The sequence below is a fragment of the Podarcis raffonei genome, chromosome 7 (genome assembly GCF_027172205.1).
Source record: "Podarcis raffonei isolate rPodRaf1 chromosome 7, rPodRaf1.pri, whole genome shotgun sequence".
NCBI lineage: Eukaryota > Metazoa > Chordata > Lepidosauria > Squamata > Lacertidae > Podarcis > Podarcis raffonei.
The window spans coordinates 90,179,363-90,200,528 of NC_070608.1; the positions used below are offsets into that span (position 1 = coordinate 90,179,363).

At 43.0% G+C, this 21,166-nt stretch overlaps 1 protein-coding gene across 12 annotated transcripts in view; it reads left to right on the top strand.

The window, feature by feature from the left end:
- KIZ (kizuna centrosomal protein) overlaps nucleotides 1–21,166 on the top strand; it is a 69,536-nt gene that overhangs the window by 35,850 nt on the left and 12,520 nt on the right. For 10 of the 12 annotated variants that reach the window (XR_008331654.1, XM_053397493.1, XM_053397496.1 and 7 more), the window contains 4 exons: nucleotides 4,038–4,202; nucleotides 5,447–5,597; nucleotides 5,946–6,102; nucleotides 7,242–7,307. Coding sequence is in view for 11 of the 12 variants with exons in the window: in XM_053397493.1 (XP_053253468.1) it covers nucleotides 4,038–4,202; nucleotides 5,447–5,597; nucleotides 5,946–6,102; nucleotides 7,242–7,307 (539 nt within the window). In the remaining variant the exon portion in view is untranslated. The remainder of the gene's footprint in view (nucleotides 1–4,037; nucleotides 4,203–5,446; nucleotides 5,598–5,945; nucleotides 6,103–7,241; nucleotides 7,308–21,166) is intronic. The other 2 variants (XM_053397497.1, XM_053397490.1) reach the window with 1 other exon arrangement.

Below are 21,166 nucleotides of genomic sequence, written 5' to 3' on the forward strand. Positions count from 1 at the left end.
CTGATATTACTAGAAGCTGAAACTACCTTTTGCAAACACTCTTGGCTCAATAAAATACTTAAGGAAGGCTAAATGTAGTCCCTGATTCATGTGTCTTCTAGCCTAAAGAGAGAACTAAAAGGGGACCAGCTATATCAGTAAGGAAGCCTCTTTTCACTAACAGTTCATAGCAGGTTGTGTGATACTCTCTGACCTCTATAGAGATTTCTGGATCGAGCTCGGCAGCAACTTCTCTTGCTGGCTGTGAATTGCATTCACTGCCACACTGAATTGCCCTGCACTAAACTCAAGTACTGTGTCTGAATCCCAAACTAAAAGTTAATCTAAATGCATATAACAGCACCCCAATTAAAATATGAAAACACCATTTCCTGTGGGAATTAGGAATAGGCGGAGGTTTTAGATCTTTTTCAACCTTCCATTTCCATGTTGCAAATCTTCCCAAGTAGCTCTCCCACTGCCTGGGGTTTCTAATTCACGTTTCATCACATTTTAAATCTTGCCTGCAAATAAGCTATCAAAGAGGTCGTGATGATTCAGAACAGGAAGTGTGTATGTTCTCCCTTCACCCTGCCATTTCTGTATTCTGATTTTCCCACCTCTCCTGCCCTTTAGAAAGTTTCCCCTATACTTCAGGGCCCATTACATCCTGTTACATATACTTTTAAGGTAGGTGTAGTTTGTGCTTGACTTCTGCTTTCCTTTAGGAACAGTGAGTTTGTTTGTTTATCCCACTCTTCAGCTAAAAAAGGTTCCTAGAGTGGCTTACAAATCACTACAAAGAAGTGTTAGTGATCACCATACATGAGCAGTCTGCTTGAGAGAATCCATGTGTGGCACAGATAATTTGGTTGCTTCAGAGACATGGATTCCTCATGAATGTTCAAAATTACCGTATTTTACGTTCTATAGGGCGCACCGGCCCATAGGACGCACCTCGTTTTTTTGGGGGGGGAAATGAATAAAAAAAATTTATTCCCCCCCCCCAGCCGCGGCTGCCGCCCCAAGCCTTGCGCACACCTGCCCGAAGCAGGGGGAGCCCTCCGGAGGCCTCCCCGTGCTTCGGGCGACAGGCTGCCGCCCCAAGCCTCACGCACTCGGCGGGACCTCCCGCCGGGCGCGCAAGGCTTGCAGACACTCGCCCGAAGCAGGGGGAGCCCTCCGGAGGGCTCCCCGTGCTTCGGGCGACAGGCTGCCGCCCCAAGCCTCGCGCGCCCGTCGGGACCTCCCGCCGGGCTTGCAAGGCTTGCAGACACTCGCCCGAAGCACGGGGAGCCCTCCGGAGGCCTCCCCGTGCTTCGGGCGACAGGCTGCCGCCCCAAGCCTCGCGCGCCCGTCGGGACCTCCCGCCGGGCGCGCAAGGCTTGCAGACACTCTCCCGAAGCACGGAGAGCCCTCCAGAGGGCTCCCCGTGCTTCGGGCGACAGGCTGCCGCCCCAAGCCTCGCGCGCTCCCGCCGGCGCGCAAGGCTTGCGGACACTTGCCGGGGCTGCAGGCTGTTGCCCGCAAGCCTTGTGAGCCCGCGGGAACTCCCGCCGGGCTTGCAAGGCTTGCGGATAGCTTCCTGAAGCCTGGAGAGCGAGAGGGGTCGGTGCGCACCGATGCCTCTCGCTCTCCAGGCTTCAGCGAAAGCCTGCATTCGCACCATAGGACGCACACACATTTCCCCTTCATTTTTGGAGGGGAAAAAGTGCGTCCTATGGTGCGAAAAATACGGTAGTTGAAATGCACAGTAAAACTAAACATTCATGACTCTGGTTAAGGTTAGTGATATGATGGTTATACCTGGACACTGTCCCATTGGGCAGACTCCAGTTCAGGCCCCTGCAGGCTGTGTTTCTCCATTCCATGCCAAAATAAGTGAAATAACTGTATGTGTGTTTTCCCCTTGAAAGGAGTACACTGTTGGAAATGACTGACTAGTCTCCTAATTTCCCTTGAACTCCAGTTCAAAACCCTCTGTGGGTTCAAGCCCTGAAATAAAAGAAAGAATCGTCCTTTCCAAATATCTCACCATATACTTCCTCAAAGGAGACTTCACTGGGGGAGTTACTCTACTGAATCACCATCATTATCATAATTTTCATTTATTACTTATACCCCACCCGTCTGGCCAGGCCTCCCCAGCCACTCTGGGCGGCTTCCAACAGGATATTAAAAACACAATAAAAGGTCAAACATTAAAAACTTCCCTAAACAGGGCTGCCTTCAGATGTCTTCTAAAAGTCAGATAGTTGTTTATTTCCTTGACATCTGATGGGAGGGTATTCCATGGGGCGGACGCCACTGCCGAGAAGGCCCTCTGCCTGGTTCCCTGTAACCTCACTTCTCACAGTGAGGGAAAGGAACTGAGAATCATGACATTAGTTGTGGTTATTCTTTTGGCATCAGAAGGGGAGAACACTAACTTTCAGGGAAATAACTTTTAAGGTAATAAAAGTACAGTGGATGCTCGGGTTGCGATCGTGATCCGTGCAGGAGGCACGTTAGCAACCTGCAGTGTTTGCAACCCGTGACCCATGCGTCTGTGCACGTGCGGATCGTGATTTGGCACTTCTGCACATGCGCAAGCACTGAAATCCGGAAGTAACCTATTCCGGTACTTTTGGGTTTGGTGCAGTGCGCAACCCAAAGCATCTGTAACCCGAGGTATGACTGTATCACAGAAGAAGAAGAGTTTGGATTTGATATCCTGCTTTATCACTCCCCTTCAGGAGTCTCCAAGCGGCTAACATTCTCCTTCCCCTTCCTCCCCCACAACAAACACTCTGTGAGGTGAGTGGGGCTGAGAGACTTCAGAGAAGTGTGACTGGCCCAAGGTCACCCAGCAGCTGCAGGTGGAGGAGCGGAGACGCGAACCCGGTTCCCCAGATTACGAGACTACCGCTCTTAACCACTACACCACACTGGCTCTCACAACTGAGGAGGTTTTATTTATTTATTTATGGCTATTAGCCCATAAAATATGTACAAACATAAAAACACAGAGACATAAAAACCGATATATCCGACAACAGAAGGTGAACACCACGATGCAAGGGTGGGTCATTGAGCAGAGCCAAATGACAGCTTGGGGCCAGGAGAGCTCCAGGGGACGGATCACAGGAAAAGGGAAACTGAAGACGAAATCCGACATGCACTCTCATCATAACAGTCCGATTAGTTTTGCTGCTGTTGTTGTTTTTTGGTGGTTTTTGAGTGTGAGATAACCGCATTCAGGAATCTCGCCACCTGCAGAGTTACAGAAGGATCTGTATCCTGCAAAAGCAGTGCGGCGTGTGACTCAACAGGCCTGCCAACCAAGCGCAGTAAAGCAGGACCCAGGAATTTAGTCCTGGCTATGCTATGTAGGGGACAGTTGAACATTATATGTTTAAGAGATTCAACAGTTTCCCCGTCACACACACATAGCGGAGACACCAAACCCTTGGAAAATCTGTGGCTCAGCTGATTCGATGGAAGGACATTGAACCTTGCACGAATAAATGCAAGTCGGTGTGGTACTGATGAAAGAGATGACATGTATGATGGAAGGCCAAGTGGTGGGGTTATTCCGTGATACCTGGGGGAGCAGACACCCCCACCCCTGGCGAGGTTGTGTTGATTTTCAATGTCCGCTAATCTTTGCTCAATAAGGCTTTTGGCTGAGCGTAAGTTCATCTTTAAGGAGTCCGCTGGGGAAATTCCGATGCTCAGAAGTTTGGCATGGATTTTTCCTACCCACGGATTGACAAAGAGGCACTGAAAAAGGTAATGGTCGGGAAGCCTATGCCAGCTGGACAGCCAATAGCCAAAGACTCGCTTCCAGATGACAGTCTCCAATGATGCAATCCTTAACTCCAGACGTATGGCTGCGTTGCTCACACACATGAGGAGGTTGTTCTAGATGATATTCAATATCTTCTAACTTTGCTGTTTACAGTCTATATTGAAGCCATTTGCTGTGGGAACTATTATAGATTACATGGATAAGAATGGTGCTTATAATTAATGGTTTTAAGCAAATACTTCATTAAGCACCTGTTATTGTTTTATAGTGTCTGTAATGAAATTGGCAGCTTAAAACCAGAAGGCCTTGAGGTATGTGAAGCACTTGTCCTTCATCATCTTGAGAGATTATTGAAATTTACAATTGATAGATGCCTTCTACCAGAGAAAACGCTTAAATACAAAAGTGGGACGCTGGATGAAAAGCATGATAGGTATGATCATTGTTAAGACTTACACAATTCACATTATTTTTGGTCATGCTATTGAAATCAGAGAATTTATAGGGAGGAACTTCATATACCTGAAATATCATGTGTATGATTTAACCATTCAAAATGTAGTGTTTAAAGATTTTACAGCTGAGATGGCTAACCTGTGGCTTTCCAGATATTCCTAGACTTCAGCTCCCATCATCCCTGCCTATCAGCCATGGTGACGGGCTGGTGAGAGTTGGAGTTCAACAGCATCTAAGAGGCCACAAGTTAGCCCTGCTGTAGATCAGGTGACAAAACACGAAGGGCCACAGGTTAGCCACCCCTGTTTTGCAGCATAATCTGAAGCGTGTCTCCTCTTGTGTTCAGTGGAACTTACATCCAGGTAAGTGTGTGTAGTATTGCCGCTTTGAAGGACATTCTGAACAATTGTTTTGTGTTTTATATGTAAAGCTTATGCCTTGTCTATAATCACTTAGGGTTCATGAAGCAAACTGATGCTATGTGCCAGGCCCAGAGGGGCGAATAGCTCTGGATCCTCAGAGGAGTGCTGCAGAGGGATGGGAAAGCAGGACTCCTCTTGTGCTGCTTGCTTGTTTTAGTCTTGTTTGCAGTTCCATGTTATTCTTGCTTTTTATCTTTTAATTTTTATTCAAGTTGAAGAGGTCTGCTTTTCACCAATGCTTGTAGATGACAGGGCTGTAACTCTGAGATAGGGATCTAGAAACAGTTACTCAAGCAATTCATAATCTTGAGTCTTAAACAATGATGTGTAAGCCATATTCAGGCATTATCCCTCACACCAGTTGCAGGGCGGGGGGCTGAATCACTGGTCCTGCCCCACACTTCACACAACCTAAGCTATCTCACCCACATTTGAACTTACCGGTGAGATAGCTTAGGTTGTGAGCTACATGGACATGTGAATATGAACCATAGTCTCCTTGGTCCAACTCTACAATCTCTGCTACTACCTATGCTATACTGACCACTAATATTTAGATACTAATTATACAGACCTTAATTTTAAGTTTTGCTTGGGATGAGTTAAAATACATGCAATTTCAATTCTTCTCTTAGTGTCTATTTGAGCAAATATGAATTTCAGAAAATAAGTTAATGGTGTTTTTATTAAATAAACAAATTTGTATTTCATTATTTGGCTAACAGTGAAGATTGATAGTCTTACATCTTTAGTGGTATGTTCTGTTTTGTCTACCATATTTGCTTTTATCTTTCCCTAGGTCTGAATTGACATCTTATTTTGCTAAGACATGGAAACGTTTAAGTGAACATATTTTATTGTTGAAGAAGTACAATGTTTTATTCGAACAAGAAGTGAAAGACATGCTTAGTACCATATTGACTTTGGAGAGCCACGAGCAACGTGGCCTGGTCAGTTCTTGTTTCATTTTCTTTTGTTCTTTCCAAAATATACCTTGAAGAAACAGATTGGTGACAGTAGAAGTTTGGTTTTCCAGAATGCCTACGAAGCAACAATACAATAAATTGTGTATGAGACACATTGACTAGTGTATATATTAAGGCAAAACCTGAATGAGATTAAGCTGTTCTTTTTCTTTTAAACATGTTATTTCTTGTTCTATTTACTGTTATAATGCTGCTAAATATTGTGACAACAGCAGTTTTTAAACATTTTCCTGTTTAACGGGTTACAAAAAGGAATAGTAATGTACTTATTGTTATTGTTATAATCATACAGTTTTATTTCTGTTTCTGTAGGCTACATCATTATTGAAAGGAAGCTTTTCAGTAGAATATGAAGCCAGCTCACTTGCTTGTAGCGATAAAACATCTTGTGATATGCAAACAAACAATAACACAATAAAGCAAGGAAGATATGAACAACAGCTTGGTAATAATGTTGAAAGGGAAAAGGGTAATTTTTGTTAAGGTTCATTCTTAGTCTAACATACTATAACACATTATAACATAATATAATACCTCAGGATATGCAGTAGTGAAAACTGCAGGATATATTTTCCCCACTCCCCACTGTGGACGTATAAGAGTCCTCGTGTGCTACCCTGCTCATAAATGCAGGATTAGGTGTATGAAGCTAAAACAAGGCAGCCCCAGTTCCTCTGAAGCTCCATGTGTGCAATTGAGTCCTGGCTATATGAAGTGAATAGAGAAGTATATTTGAACTTATCTTTGAGTAAGGTGTTTTTGTTTGTGGCTTATCTACAGTAGTAATTTCTGTGTTTCGGAAAATCGTGTGTTCTGTTTCTGGTGTGAATTAGAAATGGAATCATGTATAAACTCGTTAAAACATGTTATGAAAAGGAAACACCTATAGATTGTAAAATGCATTTCTCTACAAAACATTGAAGAACATATATACAGTATTAGGAACATGCTTATTAGTGCAAAGGAAGCATAGGCAAATTCCCCCCCCCCTTTTTAGAAGAAGCTTCATACTGAGAAAAACATGTATTGGCTTTAAAAAAAAATTAAATGAATGTTAGATGAATTTGTTTTGCTAAAGGAAGTAATTTGATTTAGGAGCGGGAGATGGTGACTCAATGTGTCCTTGCATCAAAGCCCCGAAAAGATGAGCAATTAGGACCCAGATGCCTTTACATGGCAAACATAAGCAATGCTGTTTAGGTTGCCTTCCTAGATTTTTATTGATAAAAGAGAGGGGCTATGATTTAAACTAATTTTCTGGGTAAAGTTGTTTTATGTATATCAAATATTGAAAATGGGTTAATAGCCAAAATGGTGAAGTAATCACAATTAAAAAGAAAAAAAGTCTCATGACCTAAACTATTCAAGGTATTTTGCCAGTTTACTGTTCTCTTTGGCAGTTGCACAGAGATACAGCAACAGCATATTTGGCTAAAGTTCACAGTAGGGTCCTTTTGTAAAGAACTGTAATAGACATTTTAGATCAATAAACAAGACATAACAAAAGTGGGGCTTAAAAGAAAGGGAATAGGGCTTAAAAAGAAAACAAACTGGTCTGATCACTGTGACTTTGAAATGTGCTTCATTATTGTGTGTGTTCACGTACAGAAGTCACAAGCTGGTGTGAAGATGAGAGCAAGGAAGAAAGCCTGGTGGAAAAGATTCCTATTACAGGTAAAAGTCATGGCTGCATAATAGCCTCAAATGCGGGGTTTGACTTTATTATATAATCAAAACATTGCATTTCAGCAGCTTGTGAATTCCCCTAATAGTGAGTAAATTCAGCTACTACATACTGAGCACAGAGATTAAACGCAAGATCATAAAGTCCACGCTTATGTTAACATAAACCAAGATGGAAAATAACAGTGCCTATTTTAATTCCTTGTAATCATGTTATACGTTTTAAACCTTGTGAATATCCTGTTATTTTAGCCTTTCAGGTCTTGGTATCGGTGTTACAAAGGTCAGTCTCCATGGGGAAGAATCAGTAATTAGATGGCAAACTACAGATGTTTCTGATTTGACTCTTTTCTTTTCTGTAGTAATTGAATGTGTATCATTAGAATAAGAGAAGGGAGGAAAAATTGTGCCAGACAAAAAGCTGGGTTTGTGCCTCAGTTACAAAGGCATACTGATAATTTAAAAATATTTTGCAATAAGGTCTCATCAGGACCTGTTAAGACCTCTTTTTCTGGCAGCTAATTATGTTTGTTTATAAAGAATATCCAAGATATCATGGCAGTTTTGGTTTGTGGATAGTGTGCACATTAGCATCCTTGACAGATATCCATTTCTTGTAAATAAATGTAGAACTTCCTCCCTTATACAAAGAATAAACACCTTAATTGAAAATATAGATCCGGGGGGGGGGGGGGAAGCATGCTACTTTAAATAGCTGTTTTGGATTTTTAATGTGAAAGTGCTTACACTTATATATATATGGCATGAAATACGTGAGGAGAAGAATCGGAGAAGATTTACATCCTACTTGCATTACACCTACCGTGAAACACCCAGTTAGTGTTATGATCTGGGGTTGTATGACAGCAAAAGGTGTGGACAGAATTTGTCTCATTGATGGGAATAAAAGGTAAATGGACCCCTGACAGTTAAGTCCAGTCGCGAACGACTCTGGGGTTGCAGCGCTCATTTCGCTTTACAGGCTGAGGGAGCCGGCATTTGTCCACTTCCGCAGACAGTTTTTCTGGGTCATGTGATCCAGCATGACTAAGCCGCTTCTGGCGAAACCAGAGCAGCGCACGGAAATGCCGTTTACCTTCCCACCAGAGCAATACCTATTTATCTACTTTCACTGCATGGTTTTGAACTGCTAGGTTGGCAAGAGCTGGGACTGAGCAACAGGAGCTCACCCCGTCGCAGGGCCTCAAACTGCGACCTTCCGATCGGCAGGTCCAAGCGGCACAGTGGTTTAAACCACAGCGCCACCCACATCCCAATGGGAATATAAATGCCAAAAAATACATAGCCCAGACCTTAACCCAATCAAAAATCTATGGCGCTGACTAAAGAAACTTGTTAGTCAGAAGCAACCCAGCAGTAAAGCCCAATTAATAGAGACAATAATTCAATCTTGGTTTCACATTATTACAGCTGCAGAACTAAAAGAAACCTTGGTTTACTCCATGGGAAGGAGTTTTAAGGCTGTAATCAAAGCTAAAGGTTACCCAACTAGTATTAACTGGCACGAGAATGTTTGTATATCTGATTTTTTCTATGTGTTTCACGTTTCTTCTTAATGACTGCTGTTGTAATAAATAATCCTTCATAAAAGTTATTGCATTACATTCTTCATTAAATTATCTTTCCATTAATATATAATTTTAAGGTATTACTAAAAAAAAGGTGGTGTTATGTGCCATCAAACCTTGGAAATACACTTTCCCCCCAAAAGGTTTCCACAATTTTGGTCACTAGTGTAGGTTTTATTTCGCCCGGGTCAAAGATCCAGCTTGGCACACACACTGTGTGTACACATATGGGCTGGGACCCTCTGGAGGCTTAACTCAGCACAGAAAGCCCAGCTCTGCCTGGTGCTTCCTTGCTGCTGGGATTTTTCATGGGAGAAATTAGTGCTTCTGTAACTTCCCTATTACTACTACTACTAGGAGTAGTATACCACCCTATACCTGTAGATCTCACTTCCAGGTATATCTGTTCACTGTTGTTGAAACTTCTCTGCAGTTGGGTTGGAAGTATTTTTATTTAAGAAGTGTTGCCCTTACTTCTTTTGCCCTCAGTAATTCAGATGGGCTGCTTTCTGCATATCAGTCAGTATTCTAGGGAGGAGAAACTAGCCCTAACTCCAAACCAGCAATAGATAGGATAACAGTGGAATTTTAAAATTGTTGAATTATGATATATTTTCCCCATCCTCAATTAATTATTGCCTAAAATTAAAAGAGGGAAATGCTTAGCACACTATTACATTAAGCAGGGAAGTGACATGATGAGATGGCAGCTGCTTTCACCTCCTTTTTTTATTAACTCCAAATATATCCAGTGCTGACTCTCTCTCTGTGTTTTTTCCTTGTTTTAAAAATGGTCTGTGCCGACAGAGAGCCTGTAGAGACTAGCTTCAGAGCAAAGAGGGACAACCAAAAATTATAAATGCAGACAGCGACCATTGGTGTAGGCTCATATTGTTGGGATTACTTCAAATGTTATGCGTTTTGTTTGCACAAACTACTTCAGTGCAAGAAAAAACCTGTAGACCATGGGTCTGATTCAGCCACGCTTATGCCTATCTGTGACCAGCACCCAGGGCTGGAGCAGCAGCTGAGCTAGAAGCAGCTGGAGCAGGACTTGGAGTTCAGTAGGGAGCTATTGTCCCAACAAGAGCCCAGAAGAATCTGGCTTCTATTCTCACTGCCAGGCCCTTCCTTTCCATCTGCTGGCTTGCTGTTCTCAGCTGAATATTTTCCCTTCTCCTGAGAGACCCTCTTTAGGAGACAGTTGACAAGAAAGCCTCCTGGCAGACAAATGTGTACTCTTGTGCCAACTGGGCTTCCCCCTGGGTCTGCTATCATTTTCACTTTTCTGGTCTGGGGGTGAAGGGGGAGAAGTGGTAGCTGAGGCAGGAAATCCAGGACAAGCAATACAGAAAGGAAGGCATCATCAACCATGTCACCTTGTTACCTTCTCTCCTGCCAGGTGCATCAGTACTCAGTGCTGCTTTGCCAGTTCATCATGGACAGGAGAATTCTGCAATTGTGTTTCTCTGTCTAATGGCAGAGCTGTTGCCTTAGCTTCCTAGCAGATGGGTCACTTTTTACTACCAAGAGAGGGAGGGGTGGGGAGGTCAGTCTAATGCAGATGTGCCAGCAGAGCCAGCCCAGTGCTCCTGTTAATATGTTTGCATTGCTTCCTCTCATCTTCGCCCTCTTGGTAAGCAACAGTGACTCACCTGCCAGGAAGATAGTCACCTGGCAAGCCACTTCTATATTGTGGTGTAGACCACATTTCTTCTGAATTACAGGTGCTGGGCATGCAAAAACTGATTTAAGTGTCTTGTGGAAACAGCTATTTGAAGGAATACTTGGAATTTAGGAGATCTGAGATAACAGGAACTGAGAAGAGAATGGTGTGCTTAAGTTTGATATATTGTCATTCCTCTTTTTTGAGATTAGATCGTACAGCAATATTGAAAAAGGATGAAAGGGCAATTTTCAGTTAACCACACAATAGAGTTCTCATTTTTCATAATCTTGATTTCATAATGATGATAAGATTTTAAATTAGGGAATCTAAACTTACGTGCAACAATAGAAAAACTTGCATGTTGAAATAGAAATTTGGGATATTAATAGCTTTGTTTTCATACCATGTTCCCAACATAGACTAGGATTCAGGGAGGTTCGTGAGTGCAAAGTGCTTCTGTGTGTACATCTCTGCATATGCATGTAGGTACGTGTGTGTGTGTGTGTGTGTGAGAGAGAGAGAGAGAGAGAGAGAGAGAGAGAGAGAGACTGAAACAAAGACCAAGACCAAGACTGACTTTTCTTGCCAGTGTCCCCCTCTCTTGTGTCATAGGGTGCTACTACTTTGGAAGGCTCCTGACCTTCAAGGAGGCTTTTTAGGGAAGTGAGGGTCTGCCACTCTTGAATGTGCACTGATATCATTAAGTGCATGTTTTCAAATTATTTTCCACGTAGGGAAAGTAGAATTTTTCATCTCTCTTTACCATTTGATTATTATTCAGCAAGGTGGCTTAAGTTGTCTTTTTCAATGTAAAGTATTTGAAAGATCTGATGGCTTGATATTTCTCCTGCCATTTAAAGGAGCAATCACTTAATGCAGACCAGCTGCCCCTTAATGATACCCTTCTCTTCATCTCCGCCCAGGCAACATAGTACTTGAAATCAGTGTGGTTAAGAAGTGGTTTAATTCTTTTCCATGCATGCTTATTATTGGTAAAGCTCCAATTCTGATCTGTGCTAGTGATTTAAAACTTCAGAGGCTGGAGAGGGTTAACACAAGGCATTATTTGTCTGCATGTGTCCAAATGTGCATGCGACATAGCTTATTGCCATGTGGCTAGAGCTTTAGGTTTGACCCAGTTTGTCTTCCAGCACAAGAATTTGCCGGAAACTTAGGTTGCTTGTAATTATCTGGGGGGAAACTATAGTGGTAAGGGAGACCTTATGGTATTTGAGCATTTTAGATGTTAACAAGAATAGGATGCTGGGCTTCTGGTAGCTGAGTGTAGCTTTTAAGGGGGTGATGAGTAGGGATTTCCTTTAGATTGTTTTAGGAAGCCAAGAAGCTTGCATCCACTTCAACTGCAGCACCACCTAGTGTCCAATAACTGTGCTTTACTGTTTTGGAATGAAATGTGTGTAACTAGATTTTGATGGAAACGGTGTAGGGCAGAGCTTTCCAAACTGTGTCTCGCACAAACGCTCCCCACACTCTTCCTGAGGCTGGAAAGGGGTTAGTTTAACTTTTGGTTTACTAGTAAAACTGAATTACTGTGCCGTGAAATGATGCATGTCTAAACAGTGTGTCACTAACATGAAAAGTTTGGGAAAAAACTTTTCACTAACATGAAAAGTTTGGGGAACCGTGGGTAAGAAAATGAGATTCACTGCTAGCTAATATGTCCCTGCTTTGGTTTGGTGCATGTTTGGCTTACAGATTCTTGTAGAGATGGTGTTCACAAATCAACCTTCAGAAGAAGATAGCAGAGCCTAGCACATTCTTTGGCTGGTCTGTAGCTAGAAGAGTCCTACACTTTGGAAAGTGAAGAATTTTGATGTCAGTGACTAGTACAGAATTAACCATCCCTCATCTTTTTAATTCTATATATAGCTTTCATAATCTTTTGCATAGTTTTTGGTTTTGTTTTTGATTCCTGGGGGAACATTTTTTCAGCCCAAGGGTTATATTTTTTTATGGGCAATCCCGTGGGGTGGGGGCACATGCCAGTGGTGGAAGGAGCTATTGGGCAGAGCACTGAATGTAAGTTTTGCCCTTTGTCCAGTAGGCTAAATTCTAAACATACTCGCACACCCCTCTCTATGCTCCGCCCTCTCAAGCCAGAGTCATCATCAGAATTCAGGGATATATTCCAGCCAGGCAAAAACACTGAGGGGGTGTGTGAGCAAGTCCCAGGGAAGGATGTGGTCTGGAGAAAGAGGGAGAGGAGTGGGTGTGGCTTGGGGGAGGGCCCATAGGTTAGACAGAGAGGCCTGAAGAGCCACATTTGGTCCCTGGGCCTGATTTTCCCCTCCCCTCCCCTGTTCTGCATTATGCTTATTTAAATACGTGTGTTGTTTTGGTTCTATCTCAGCTTGCTTGGTGTTGCATCTATATTAAGAAATGTTAATTTTTGTATTATTTTAAATTAGATTATTAATATCCCATCCTCCCCACTCTGTGCACAGTGCTTGAGGTGGCTTTGTTGTTGTTGTTTAGTCGTGTCCGACTCTTCGTGACCCCCTGGACCAGAGCACGCCAGACACTCCTGTCTTCCACTGCCTCCCTCATGCTGGTAACCATCTCGTCCTCTGTCATCCCCTTCTCCTAGTGCCCTCAATCTTTCCCAGCATCAGGGTCTTTTCCAGGGAGTCTTCTCTTCTCATGAGGTGGCTTACAAAAATATAAAAACCAGAATCCTGAAGCAATACAGAAATAACAACACAAGCATTCTAAAAACAAGCACTACTACTGCTTAAACAATCAGGATGGCCTTCCTGAATAATAAAAATCTTGGTCTTGATGGAAGACAGAAAAAGAAGGACCCAAATGTATTTCCTGAGGTAGGAAGTTCTTTAACTAGATATAAAGTTCTCTTATACACAGCATCTAATCTTGCCTGAGACATTGTTGGGAGTTAAAGAAGAGCCTTTGCAACAGATCTTACGTAGCAAGCAGGCTGGTGTTGGAGTTGGGTTTTGTTTTTATGCCTGACAGCTTTTAGTGTTGTCGATGCAGCTTTGTGGAATCAGGCCTAGATTGAACTTAGGCAAGTGCCGAGCATTTTTGTTATTTGGTAGCTGTTGAATACATCTTTTAAAGAGTACTTTCCTTCAGGATTAACTCAGCCATTTTATATTACATACTATACGGAATCTGCATAATTTGATGTTTTTAAGATCTATTTTTTAGATAGTTATGGACTGGCAACTCACAAGATATGTGCTTTTAGCTTGCACATTCAGTTTTATGCACTTGCCTAAAAAATTAAAAAATAGAAAGGGTGTGTGTGTCTGAGGAAAAAGACTTTGGCAGTCCTACCTGCCATTGAACCCAATGTGTATTGACTATATGCAGTCTTGGCTTTGGCACTATTCCCAGAACATAACCCTAGTGTAAGTTAAGAATCGCCTGCATGTACATTTTTTTGATATTCCTGTTGTACACTGCTATGGAAACATTTGCTGGGAAGTAGTATATAAGTATTTAAATGAACATGCATCTAACTTTCCCACAGTTGCCCATGCCCAGAGTGACTCACAATAAAGCTAAAATGCAACATCTTATCTGAAAAACCAATTTGTCCCACAACATAACAGAAACAAAAAAGTCTTCAATAAACAAATTGTAGCATAAATTAAGTTTCACAGTAAAATCATATGAAATGCAAAAACAGCATTAACCTAACCCAACCCACACAGCTATTCCTGGTCTCCTTGCACCAAGACACCACAGCAGCCTAAATTTAAATAGAGAAAGGTCCCTATAGCTTAGTGGCTGAGCACATGCTTTGCATCCAAAAGCTCCAAATATATCTGAGAACCTCTCCTGTCTGAAACCCTGGAGAGCTCCTGCCAGTCAGCGCTGTGACTCTATAAGGCAACTTCACATACCAGGCTAGAATATGCATCTCTCCTCCAAGGAGGCCCTGGTAGCAGCCAAGGGGAAATGTTGGGGAGTGGTAATGATCTTAAGGCTTCCCGACCCAGCTTTCTAGTGATGGTCTTATTGAGAGAAGGCAGTCTTTTAAATAGCCTGAACCCAAGCCATTCACTGCAAAACATTTATGAAGATATTGAGAGCTGTTCAACAGTGGAAAAGACTCCCATGAGAGAAGGTGGCCTCTCCTTCCTTGGAGGTTTTAAAGCAAAAGTTGGATGGTCATCTGCCAGGGATGATCTAGTTGAGATTCCTTCATTGCAGGGGGCTGGACTCTCAGAATCCTTTCAAGCTCTACAATTCTATGAAACGAGCATATGTATAAAGGTGATCCAGTTCATTCTGAAACTTATACATAACTAGAAGTATAAGGCTGCATCCACCCCTAGTTCACTAATGGGTGAATTAAATGAACAGCTTTCAGCCCCAAGTAATGCTTAATGAAGAAGTCTTAATAAAACATGGGTCAAAGCACAGATATGAATATGTCTGTTAAGGATCTGAATACCTTTTGAGTTGACAATATTTAAAGATCTTAATTATTCCAGTGAAATTCCATATGACTACTTGGGGTATTTGCCCTCTTTCCCTTGACCTTTGCCCATCCCTTCTATCTACTGCTTCACTATTTCCCCCTTTATTTTCTTCTAAGGGTTCTTACATAAATACTGACATGGTAAGTCATAATCTTGAGTTTAAAAAAGGAAAATGACACACTGCTGCAGTTCATGTGGCACAAATCCTGTGTCTGCTCAGAAGTAAGCCCCACCTAATTAACTTGGGCTTACTCCCAGGAAAGTATGCATCTAGGATTGGAGCTTGTTCCTTGTGCATTAGTGTGTTTACTAGCTTACATTCTAAACTACCAAGTACAGCTGGATGAACATCGGGCTGTAAGATGGTGGTATATAAACGTCTACTAAAATACATATCATGACCAATCAAATAATATACAAATATTGGTTTCTGCCTTATAAAAGAGACAGAATAATAAAACATTAGTAAGCTCATCAGTCATACATGCCACAAAGTGCAATATCTAGAAACACTGGATCAGAAAACCAATGCAGCCTGATCCAAGAATCCACCTCCTCACCATAGCTGTCAACTTTCCCCATTTTTAAAGGGAAAATCCTATTCAGAATAAGGGAATTTCCCTTTAAAAAATGGGAAGCGTTGACAGCTATGCCCCCCCAACAAATCTCACTAAAGACAACCAACCAAACGCTAGGCCACCACCAACCTCTCTCCCCACCAAGGAAATATAACAAGCGAACAGAAAGAGAACCCACACAAGTGACGCTGACACAAACCCCCACACATACAGTAGAAGAGTAGAAGCATTGCCACCCCACTCACCATCCCCCCCTTTTTTCTTTCCAGCCTTATACTGCATGCAACACTAATGTCTCGCAATAGATGAAACTGATCTGTAGAAAACAAAGAAATCTTTAATAAAAATTATTTTTTTAAAAAGGAAAGAAAACCAATGCAGCCAACTGTTCCTAAACAACTGTTCTGGATAGAGAAATGTCCTTTAAAAAAGAGAACTACCGTAAGAACCTTTAATAAGTACCATTAAAATCCTGCATGGATGGCTTTGAGGAACTTTGTGCAGAACGCATGGTTTCTCCACTTTTATAGTCTGCCTATTTTAAGGTTCACTACTCTGTTTGCTCTCAAACTATTTATGCCAAAGTTTAGACTTTAGAGCTCTATGGGAGCTCAGGCTGATCAACTCTGTTTTAAAGGAGACTTCTTGATCATGAGCATTCAAATGATTGAAATACTAATTTTTAGCAGTAGAACCTAGGCTTGCATTTCTTAACATCAAATGCCTATATAAGTAATGATTGGAGGTTGGCTGTCTTTGCATGGTACAAAGAATAATCACATGGTTTCGCCCAGAAAAGTAACACATAACTTTACTTTCCTATTCATTAGTGAAGCAACACATAACCAAATGATTAATGCTTAGGACGATGTAAAATGCTTTCTTGTATGAGATATGTCAAATCAGTGATGATAGTGGGTTTGGGGAAATGTTTGCTCAAAGCAGTAACTGGGATGGAGATTTATATGATTGTAAAGATAAGCTGAACTGATCTTTTTTAAGTGTGGTTTGCTGAGCTGAAAGTGAGTCCATAGGCCTGGCTGACTCAGGGGCACACCTGTTGCATTAACATTTTTGCAGTTCCTTTGTTGCTTTTCCTTTAGAAAACTGGCATAAAAATGAATTTAAAATAGTGAAAACATTACAGACACTGGGATAGTTAAACTGTGACCATATGCAAAGCAAACACACATTTGAGTCTGTTAAGCTAGGTAACAGTGGTTCAGATGTTAGGTTCAGTGGAATAAAATCTACGTTCAGATGTAGCCGTTAGTACCATAGGGTTATCTTGGATGCTGTACTATATGTTCTAGAGATATTAATTGCCCTTGGGTGAATGAGGTAATTATTCTTATCTTCAGAATATATTGTTGAACTGGGGCAGAATTTAGCCTAAGTTCAGCATTTTTAGATCCCCCAATTCCAGTGGAGCTAAGTATGTAGTTAGCTGTCACCACTGAAATCAATGGGGCTTTAGCTTTGACTAAATTTTAGTCCTAACGTTTCTACTCAAACACTTTATGGCATTTGGACATGTTCTTGTATTGATTTGAAACACTCTAACCCCCTTTTTAGCCAAGAGGTTCCTAGAACAGCATACTAAAATGAGCAGTAAGACATTATAATGGCAGAACAGCCCAAACCTCCTTTGCTGAGGAAATGAATTGAGAGGAGGTTGCATCTGCCCAGCCCTACAGGCCTCCATCACCTCCTGCTAGACACCACCTTCAGAGTGATACATGGAGCTCCTCCTTCCACCCGCATCAGATCTCTAGCTTATGAAATCTCTTCCATCCATATGACTATGATATTATAAGCTGAATCTTCTCGTTGCTATGACATTAGCAGAGCTGGCCCGGTCATTAGGCAGGGTGAGGCTGCTGCCTCAGGTGACAGAAGCCCCTGCAGATGGCACACGCATTGGGTGCCTTGCCACTTCTGCCAGCGGTGCCAATTTTCAGCAAGATCATATCCATTTGGGGCAAGATCTCACCTGAAATTGTGTGAGCTCTTTTGGAGCGTACAAGATCTCACACAAATTTAAGCAAGATTTCACCCAAAATGGCATGAACTTGCCTGAAATAGGCACCGCTAGTGGCGTCTCTTTGCCAGCAGCAGATGTGTCAAGACAGGCGGAGGTTGCAGGAACAGGTAGGTGGTGGTGGGAGCGGTGGCAGTGGGAGGACAAGGTTGCACTTCCTGTTTACTCTCAAGCAGCGGAACGGGATGCACCACCCCGGAACATTAATCTTGTTCAACTGCAAATTCCAGTACTAATGTAACTGCAGCGTTAAACAACTAAAACCAGTCATTGCCTGAGTTCCACATTGAGCACCCCAGTCCTCACCATGCCATTATATATATTGGCAGCTCAATAACTGATCCATGCCAAGGATGAGAGGCATCTGAAGGCATGAAGGACACATTTCAATATGAAAGAAGAAACATTTTGGGGGCTGCCTCCCTGCTTATCATGTTAGAGCAACAGGAGAGCCATGAGCTTCTGAGACTATGTTTAGAGATGTTCTGGTGGCTAACGGTTGCAATCTTTTATTGGCAGGACCAAATTCCACTCTCTAGAGCTCTTGTTCAGTTATTGAGCTGGTTCACAAATAATATTAAACCACATTTGAAGCATGAGTGCCCTGCTCCTTCTCTGTCTCTGGTTGTGTGGCACAGGAGAATAAAGCTAGGAACAAGCCTGAATCTGATTTATTGTTATGTGTGAACCCAGGGTCACATAGGACCCGATTTGTTTCTTTCCAACCAAACCAGGAGCAGTAAGCCTTAAGGAACGTTGGTTACGGCTTGTGGTTTCCCATGTAGTGACAAGGTCTGGCTCATGGGTAGGCAAACTAAGGCCCGGGAGCCGGATCTGGCCCAATCGCATTCTAAATCCGGCCCGCGGATGGTCCAGGAATCAGCGTGTTTTTACATGAGTAGAATGTGTGCTTTTATTTAAAATGCATCTCTGGGTTATTTGTGGGGGATAGGAATTTGTTCTCCCCCCCCTTGAAATATAGTATGGCCCCCCACAAGGTCTGGGGGACAGTAGACCGGCCCCTGAAAAAGTTTGCTGACCCCTGGTCTGGCTTGTTGCTGCCTTATACCTTCCTTCATGTGGCACAGTCAGGAGCAGGGGCATGCAAAAGCGCTTGTGCATTTTAAACGGTAAACCAGGCCAAACTGAGGACACTTGCGCCAGAGCTTATGCTTCTAATTCTGCCTGGCTGAGCCCAGAACATACGTATAAGCAAGCCCAGCCATCATGGACTGGCTTGATGCAGAGGAGTGAGGGGAGGCATCAGCTAGGGAACCCCCAAGGAAAGAAGGCTCAGAGCCAGGGGCGTGGTGGTGGGATGATGCTGAGTGATCAGAGGGAGCAGACTGGAGGGAGGAGGTCACAGGAATTAGTGAGCAGGAAGAATTTCTGGCAATGAGCAGTCAAGAATCACAGGCAGAAGCAGAGGCTGGAGAGGAGGGGGTCAAGAGGCAGAAATGAGGCAAGCTGCTGAAGAAGCCTTCCTGTCCTGCTGCAGCCACTCCCCCCCCCCCGCCCCCGGTCTCCCAGAGCCCAAAGAGGTATGAAGAGGGCAGAGGAAAGACAGGCAAGATGAAGGCGCCTCTGGTTGCTTGGGAAGGAACCAGGGGAGGAGGAACCTTAGAAAGTGGTGGGAAGGTGGGGACCTTTAGCCTCTGGACAAGTTGCTGTGCTCACTGGACCTGAGCTGTTTTGCTTCTTTGAATAAAGAGTTAACTTCAGTGACACCTTGTGAGTTATTGCTGACATGTTCCTGATAGCCTCCTTGAGACCAGCCTTCGGAAGAGGATGAGAATTTGTTCAAGGCAGGCATGGGCGTAGCCAAGGGGGACAGGGGAGGCAGCTGCCTCCCATCAAGTAAAACTATAGAAATACTTAACTAACTGACCAAACACGTTGATTCTGCCCCCCAACAAAAATCCTGGCTGCGCCCATGGCCAGGGGGGTGCAGTGGGGGCAGCTGCCCCCCTAAAACGAGTAAATAAATAGAAATCCTTCTAACTGACCAGTTGCGTCACAGATAACTTGGGCCTGCCCCCCCCAATAAATCCTGGCTACGCCCATGAAGGCAGGCCCCACCTTTCTACAATGGATGGCAGTGGCCCTCAGTTAAGTTCTCAGTGGGTTTGCTCACTAATGTAGGGTATCAACCATTATATATACCGTTATTTGGCTGTATTTCTGGTATTGTAGGGTTGTTTTTTATGAAGCTCAATGCTATGCTTGTTGAATCAGAAGTAAGTTCCACACAGTTGGCACCTTAACAATTGTATTTAGGATTGCAGCCTTAAACTCTTCTTTACTGTTTGAGCCCTTGGTAAAAGGTGGGGAAGAAATTTAGGTCAACCTGTGAAGCTGCCCTATACTGAATCAGTCCAGCTGCTTCATCTAGCTCAGTATTTATCAACCTGGAAATGGATCTCAAGGTCTCAAGCAGACAATGACAAATTAATCCATTCCATGCATGATTTTATGTATACGGGGGTGGGGGTGGTGCTGTGCTGTGCTGTATGGAACAAGCAAAGCTAGACTTCCATGTGAGTATAGATGTTTGCATCAGACCAAAACAATAAAAGGGTGGAAAAAAGTATTTTAAATTTATTCTGTCCATTGGGTTGAATCTAGACTTGCCAGTTCATGAATGGAAGAGTCCTTCTATGAATGGAAATGAGTTTGATCCATTGGAGACTCCCACTTTTCAAATTTAACACTGCAACACCACTTCCCACTCTGTTCTGAAGGGTCTCCCAACCCCCCAGAGGAGGTTTGTAAAGACTGCAGGGTGAGGGAGAAGATGATGTTGGGAAACTGTGTACGTGCAGCTACTCACACAGAGTCAATTAAGGTTTGGCAGACAGCCAGAAGGTCATGTGAAGGAGTAAGTCTGCCTGGTGGTAACAGAGACATGGAGGCAGCTCCCTGATTGGTCAAGCTCTCTCAAGGGAATGATAATTAATGGCCTACTAACTGGGATGTGTTAGTTCAGTATTTCAGAGTTCAGGGGTTCAGAGTTCTGTGTGTCAGTGTAGGAGTTGTGAGTTGTGAGTCATGTCAGAGAGAGCCAGCTAAAGATTCGTGTTCTGTTCCTGTAAATAGTCCACTGTATATAATAAACACCTAACTCCAAGTTCCTGGTTCCTGCTTCGTCTATCCTGTCTGCAGCCAAGTCGCCAATTGCTTCCGTGGATTCTGCGTTTACTCTGCTAGGTCTGGCTAAGGTCCTGCAACTAGTCAGAATGTTGCGAAACACCAAATAGGTTTTGCCAATAGATGAATCTGGAAAACCTGCTTCCCCGCTTCCACCCATGGAGTTCATGGACTCCCACTCACTGCAACTCTGGATCCAACCCATTGTTCCATTAATTTGTATTTTGATTTGTGTGTGTGTTTTGATTATTTTGGTAAATTTTGTTTACTATAAACTGATTCTCAGAATGTTTGTTCCATAGTGAGTAGAGCGAGACTTGCTTCCTGGGATATTTGCCTAGGTTTATGATCTTC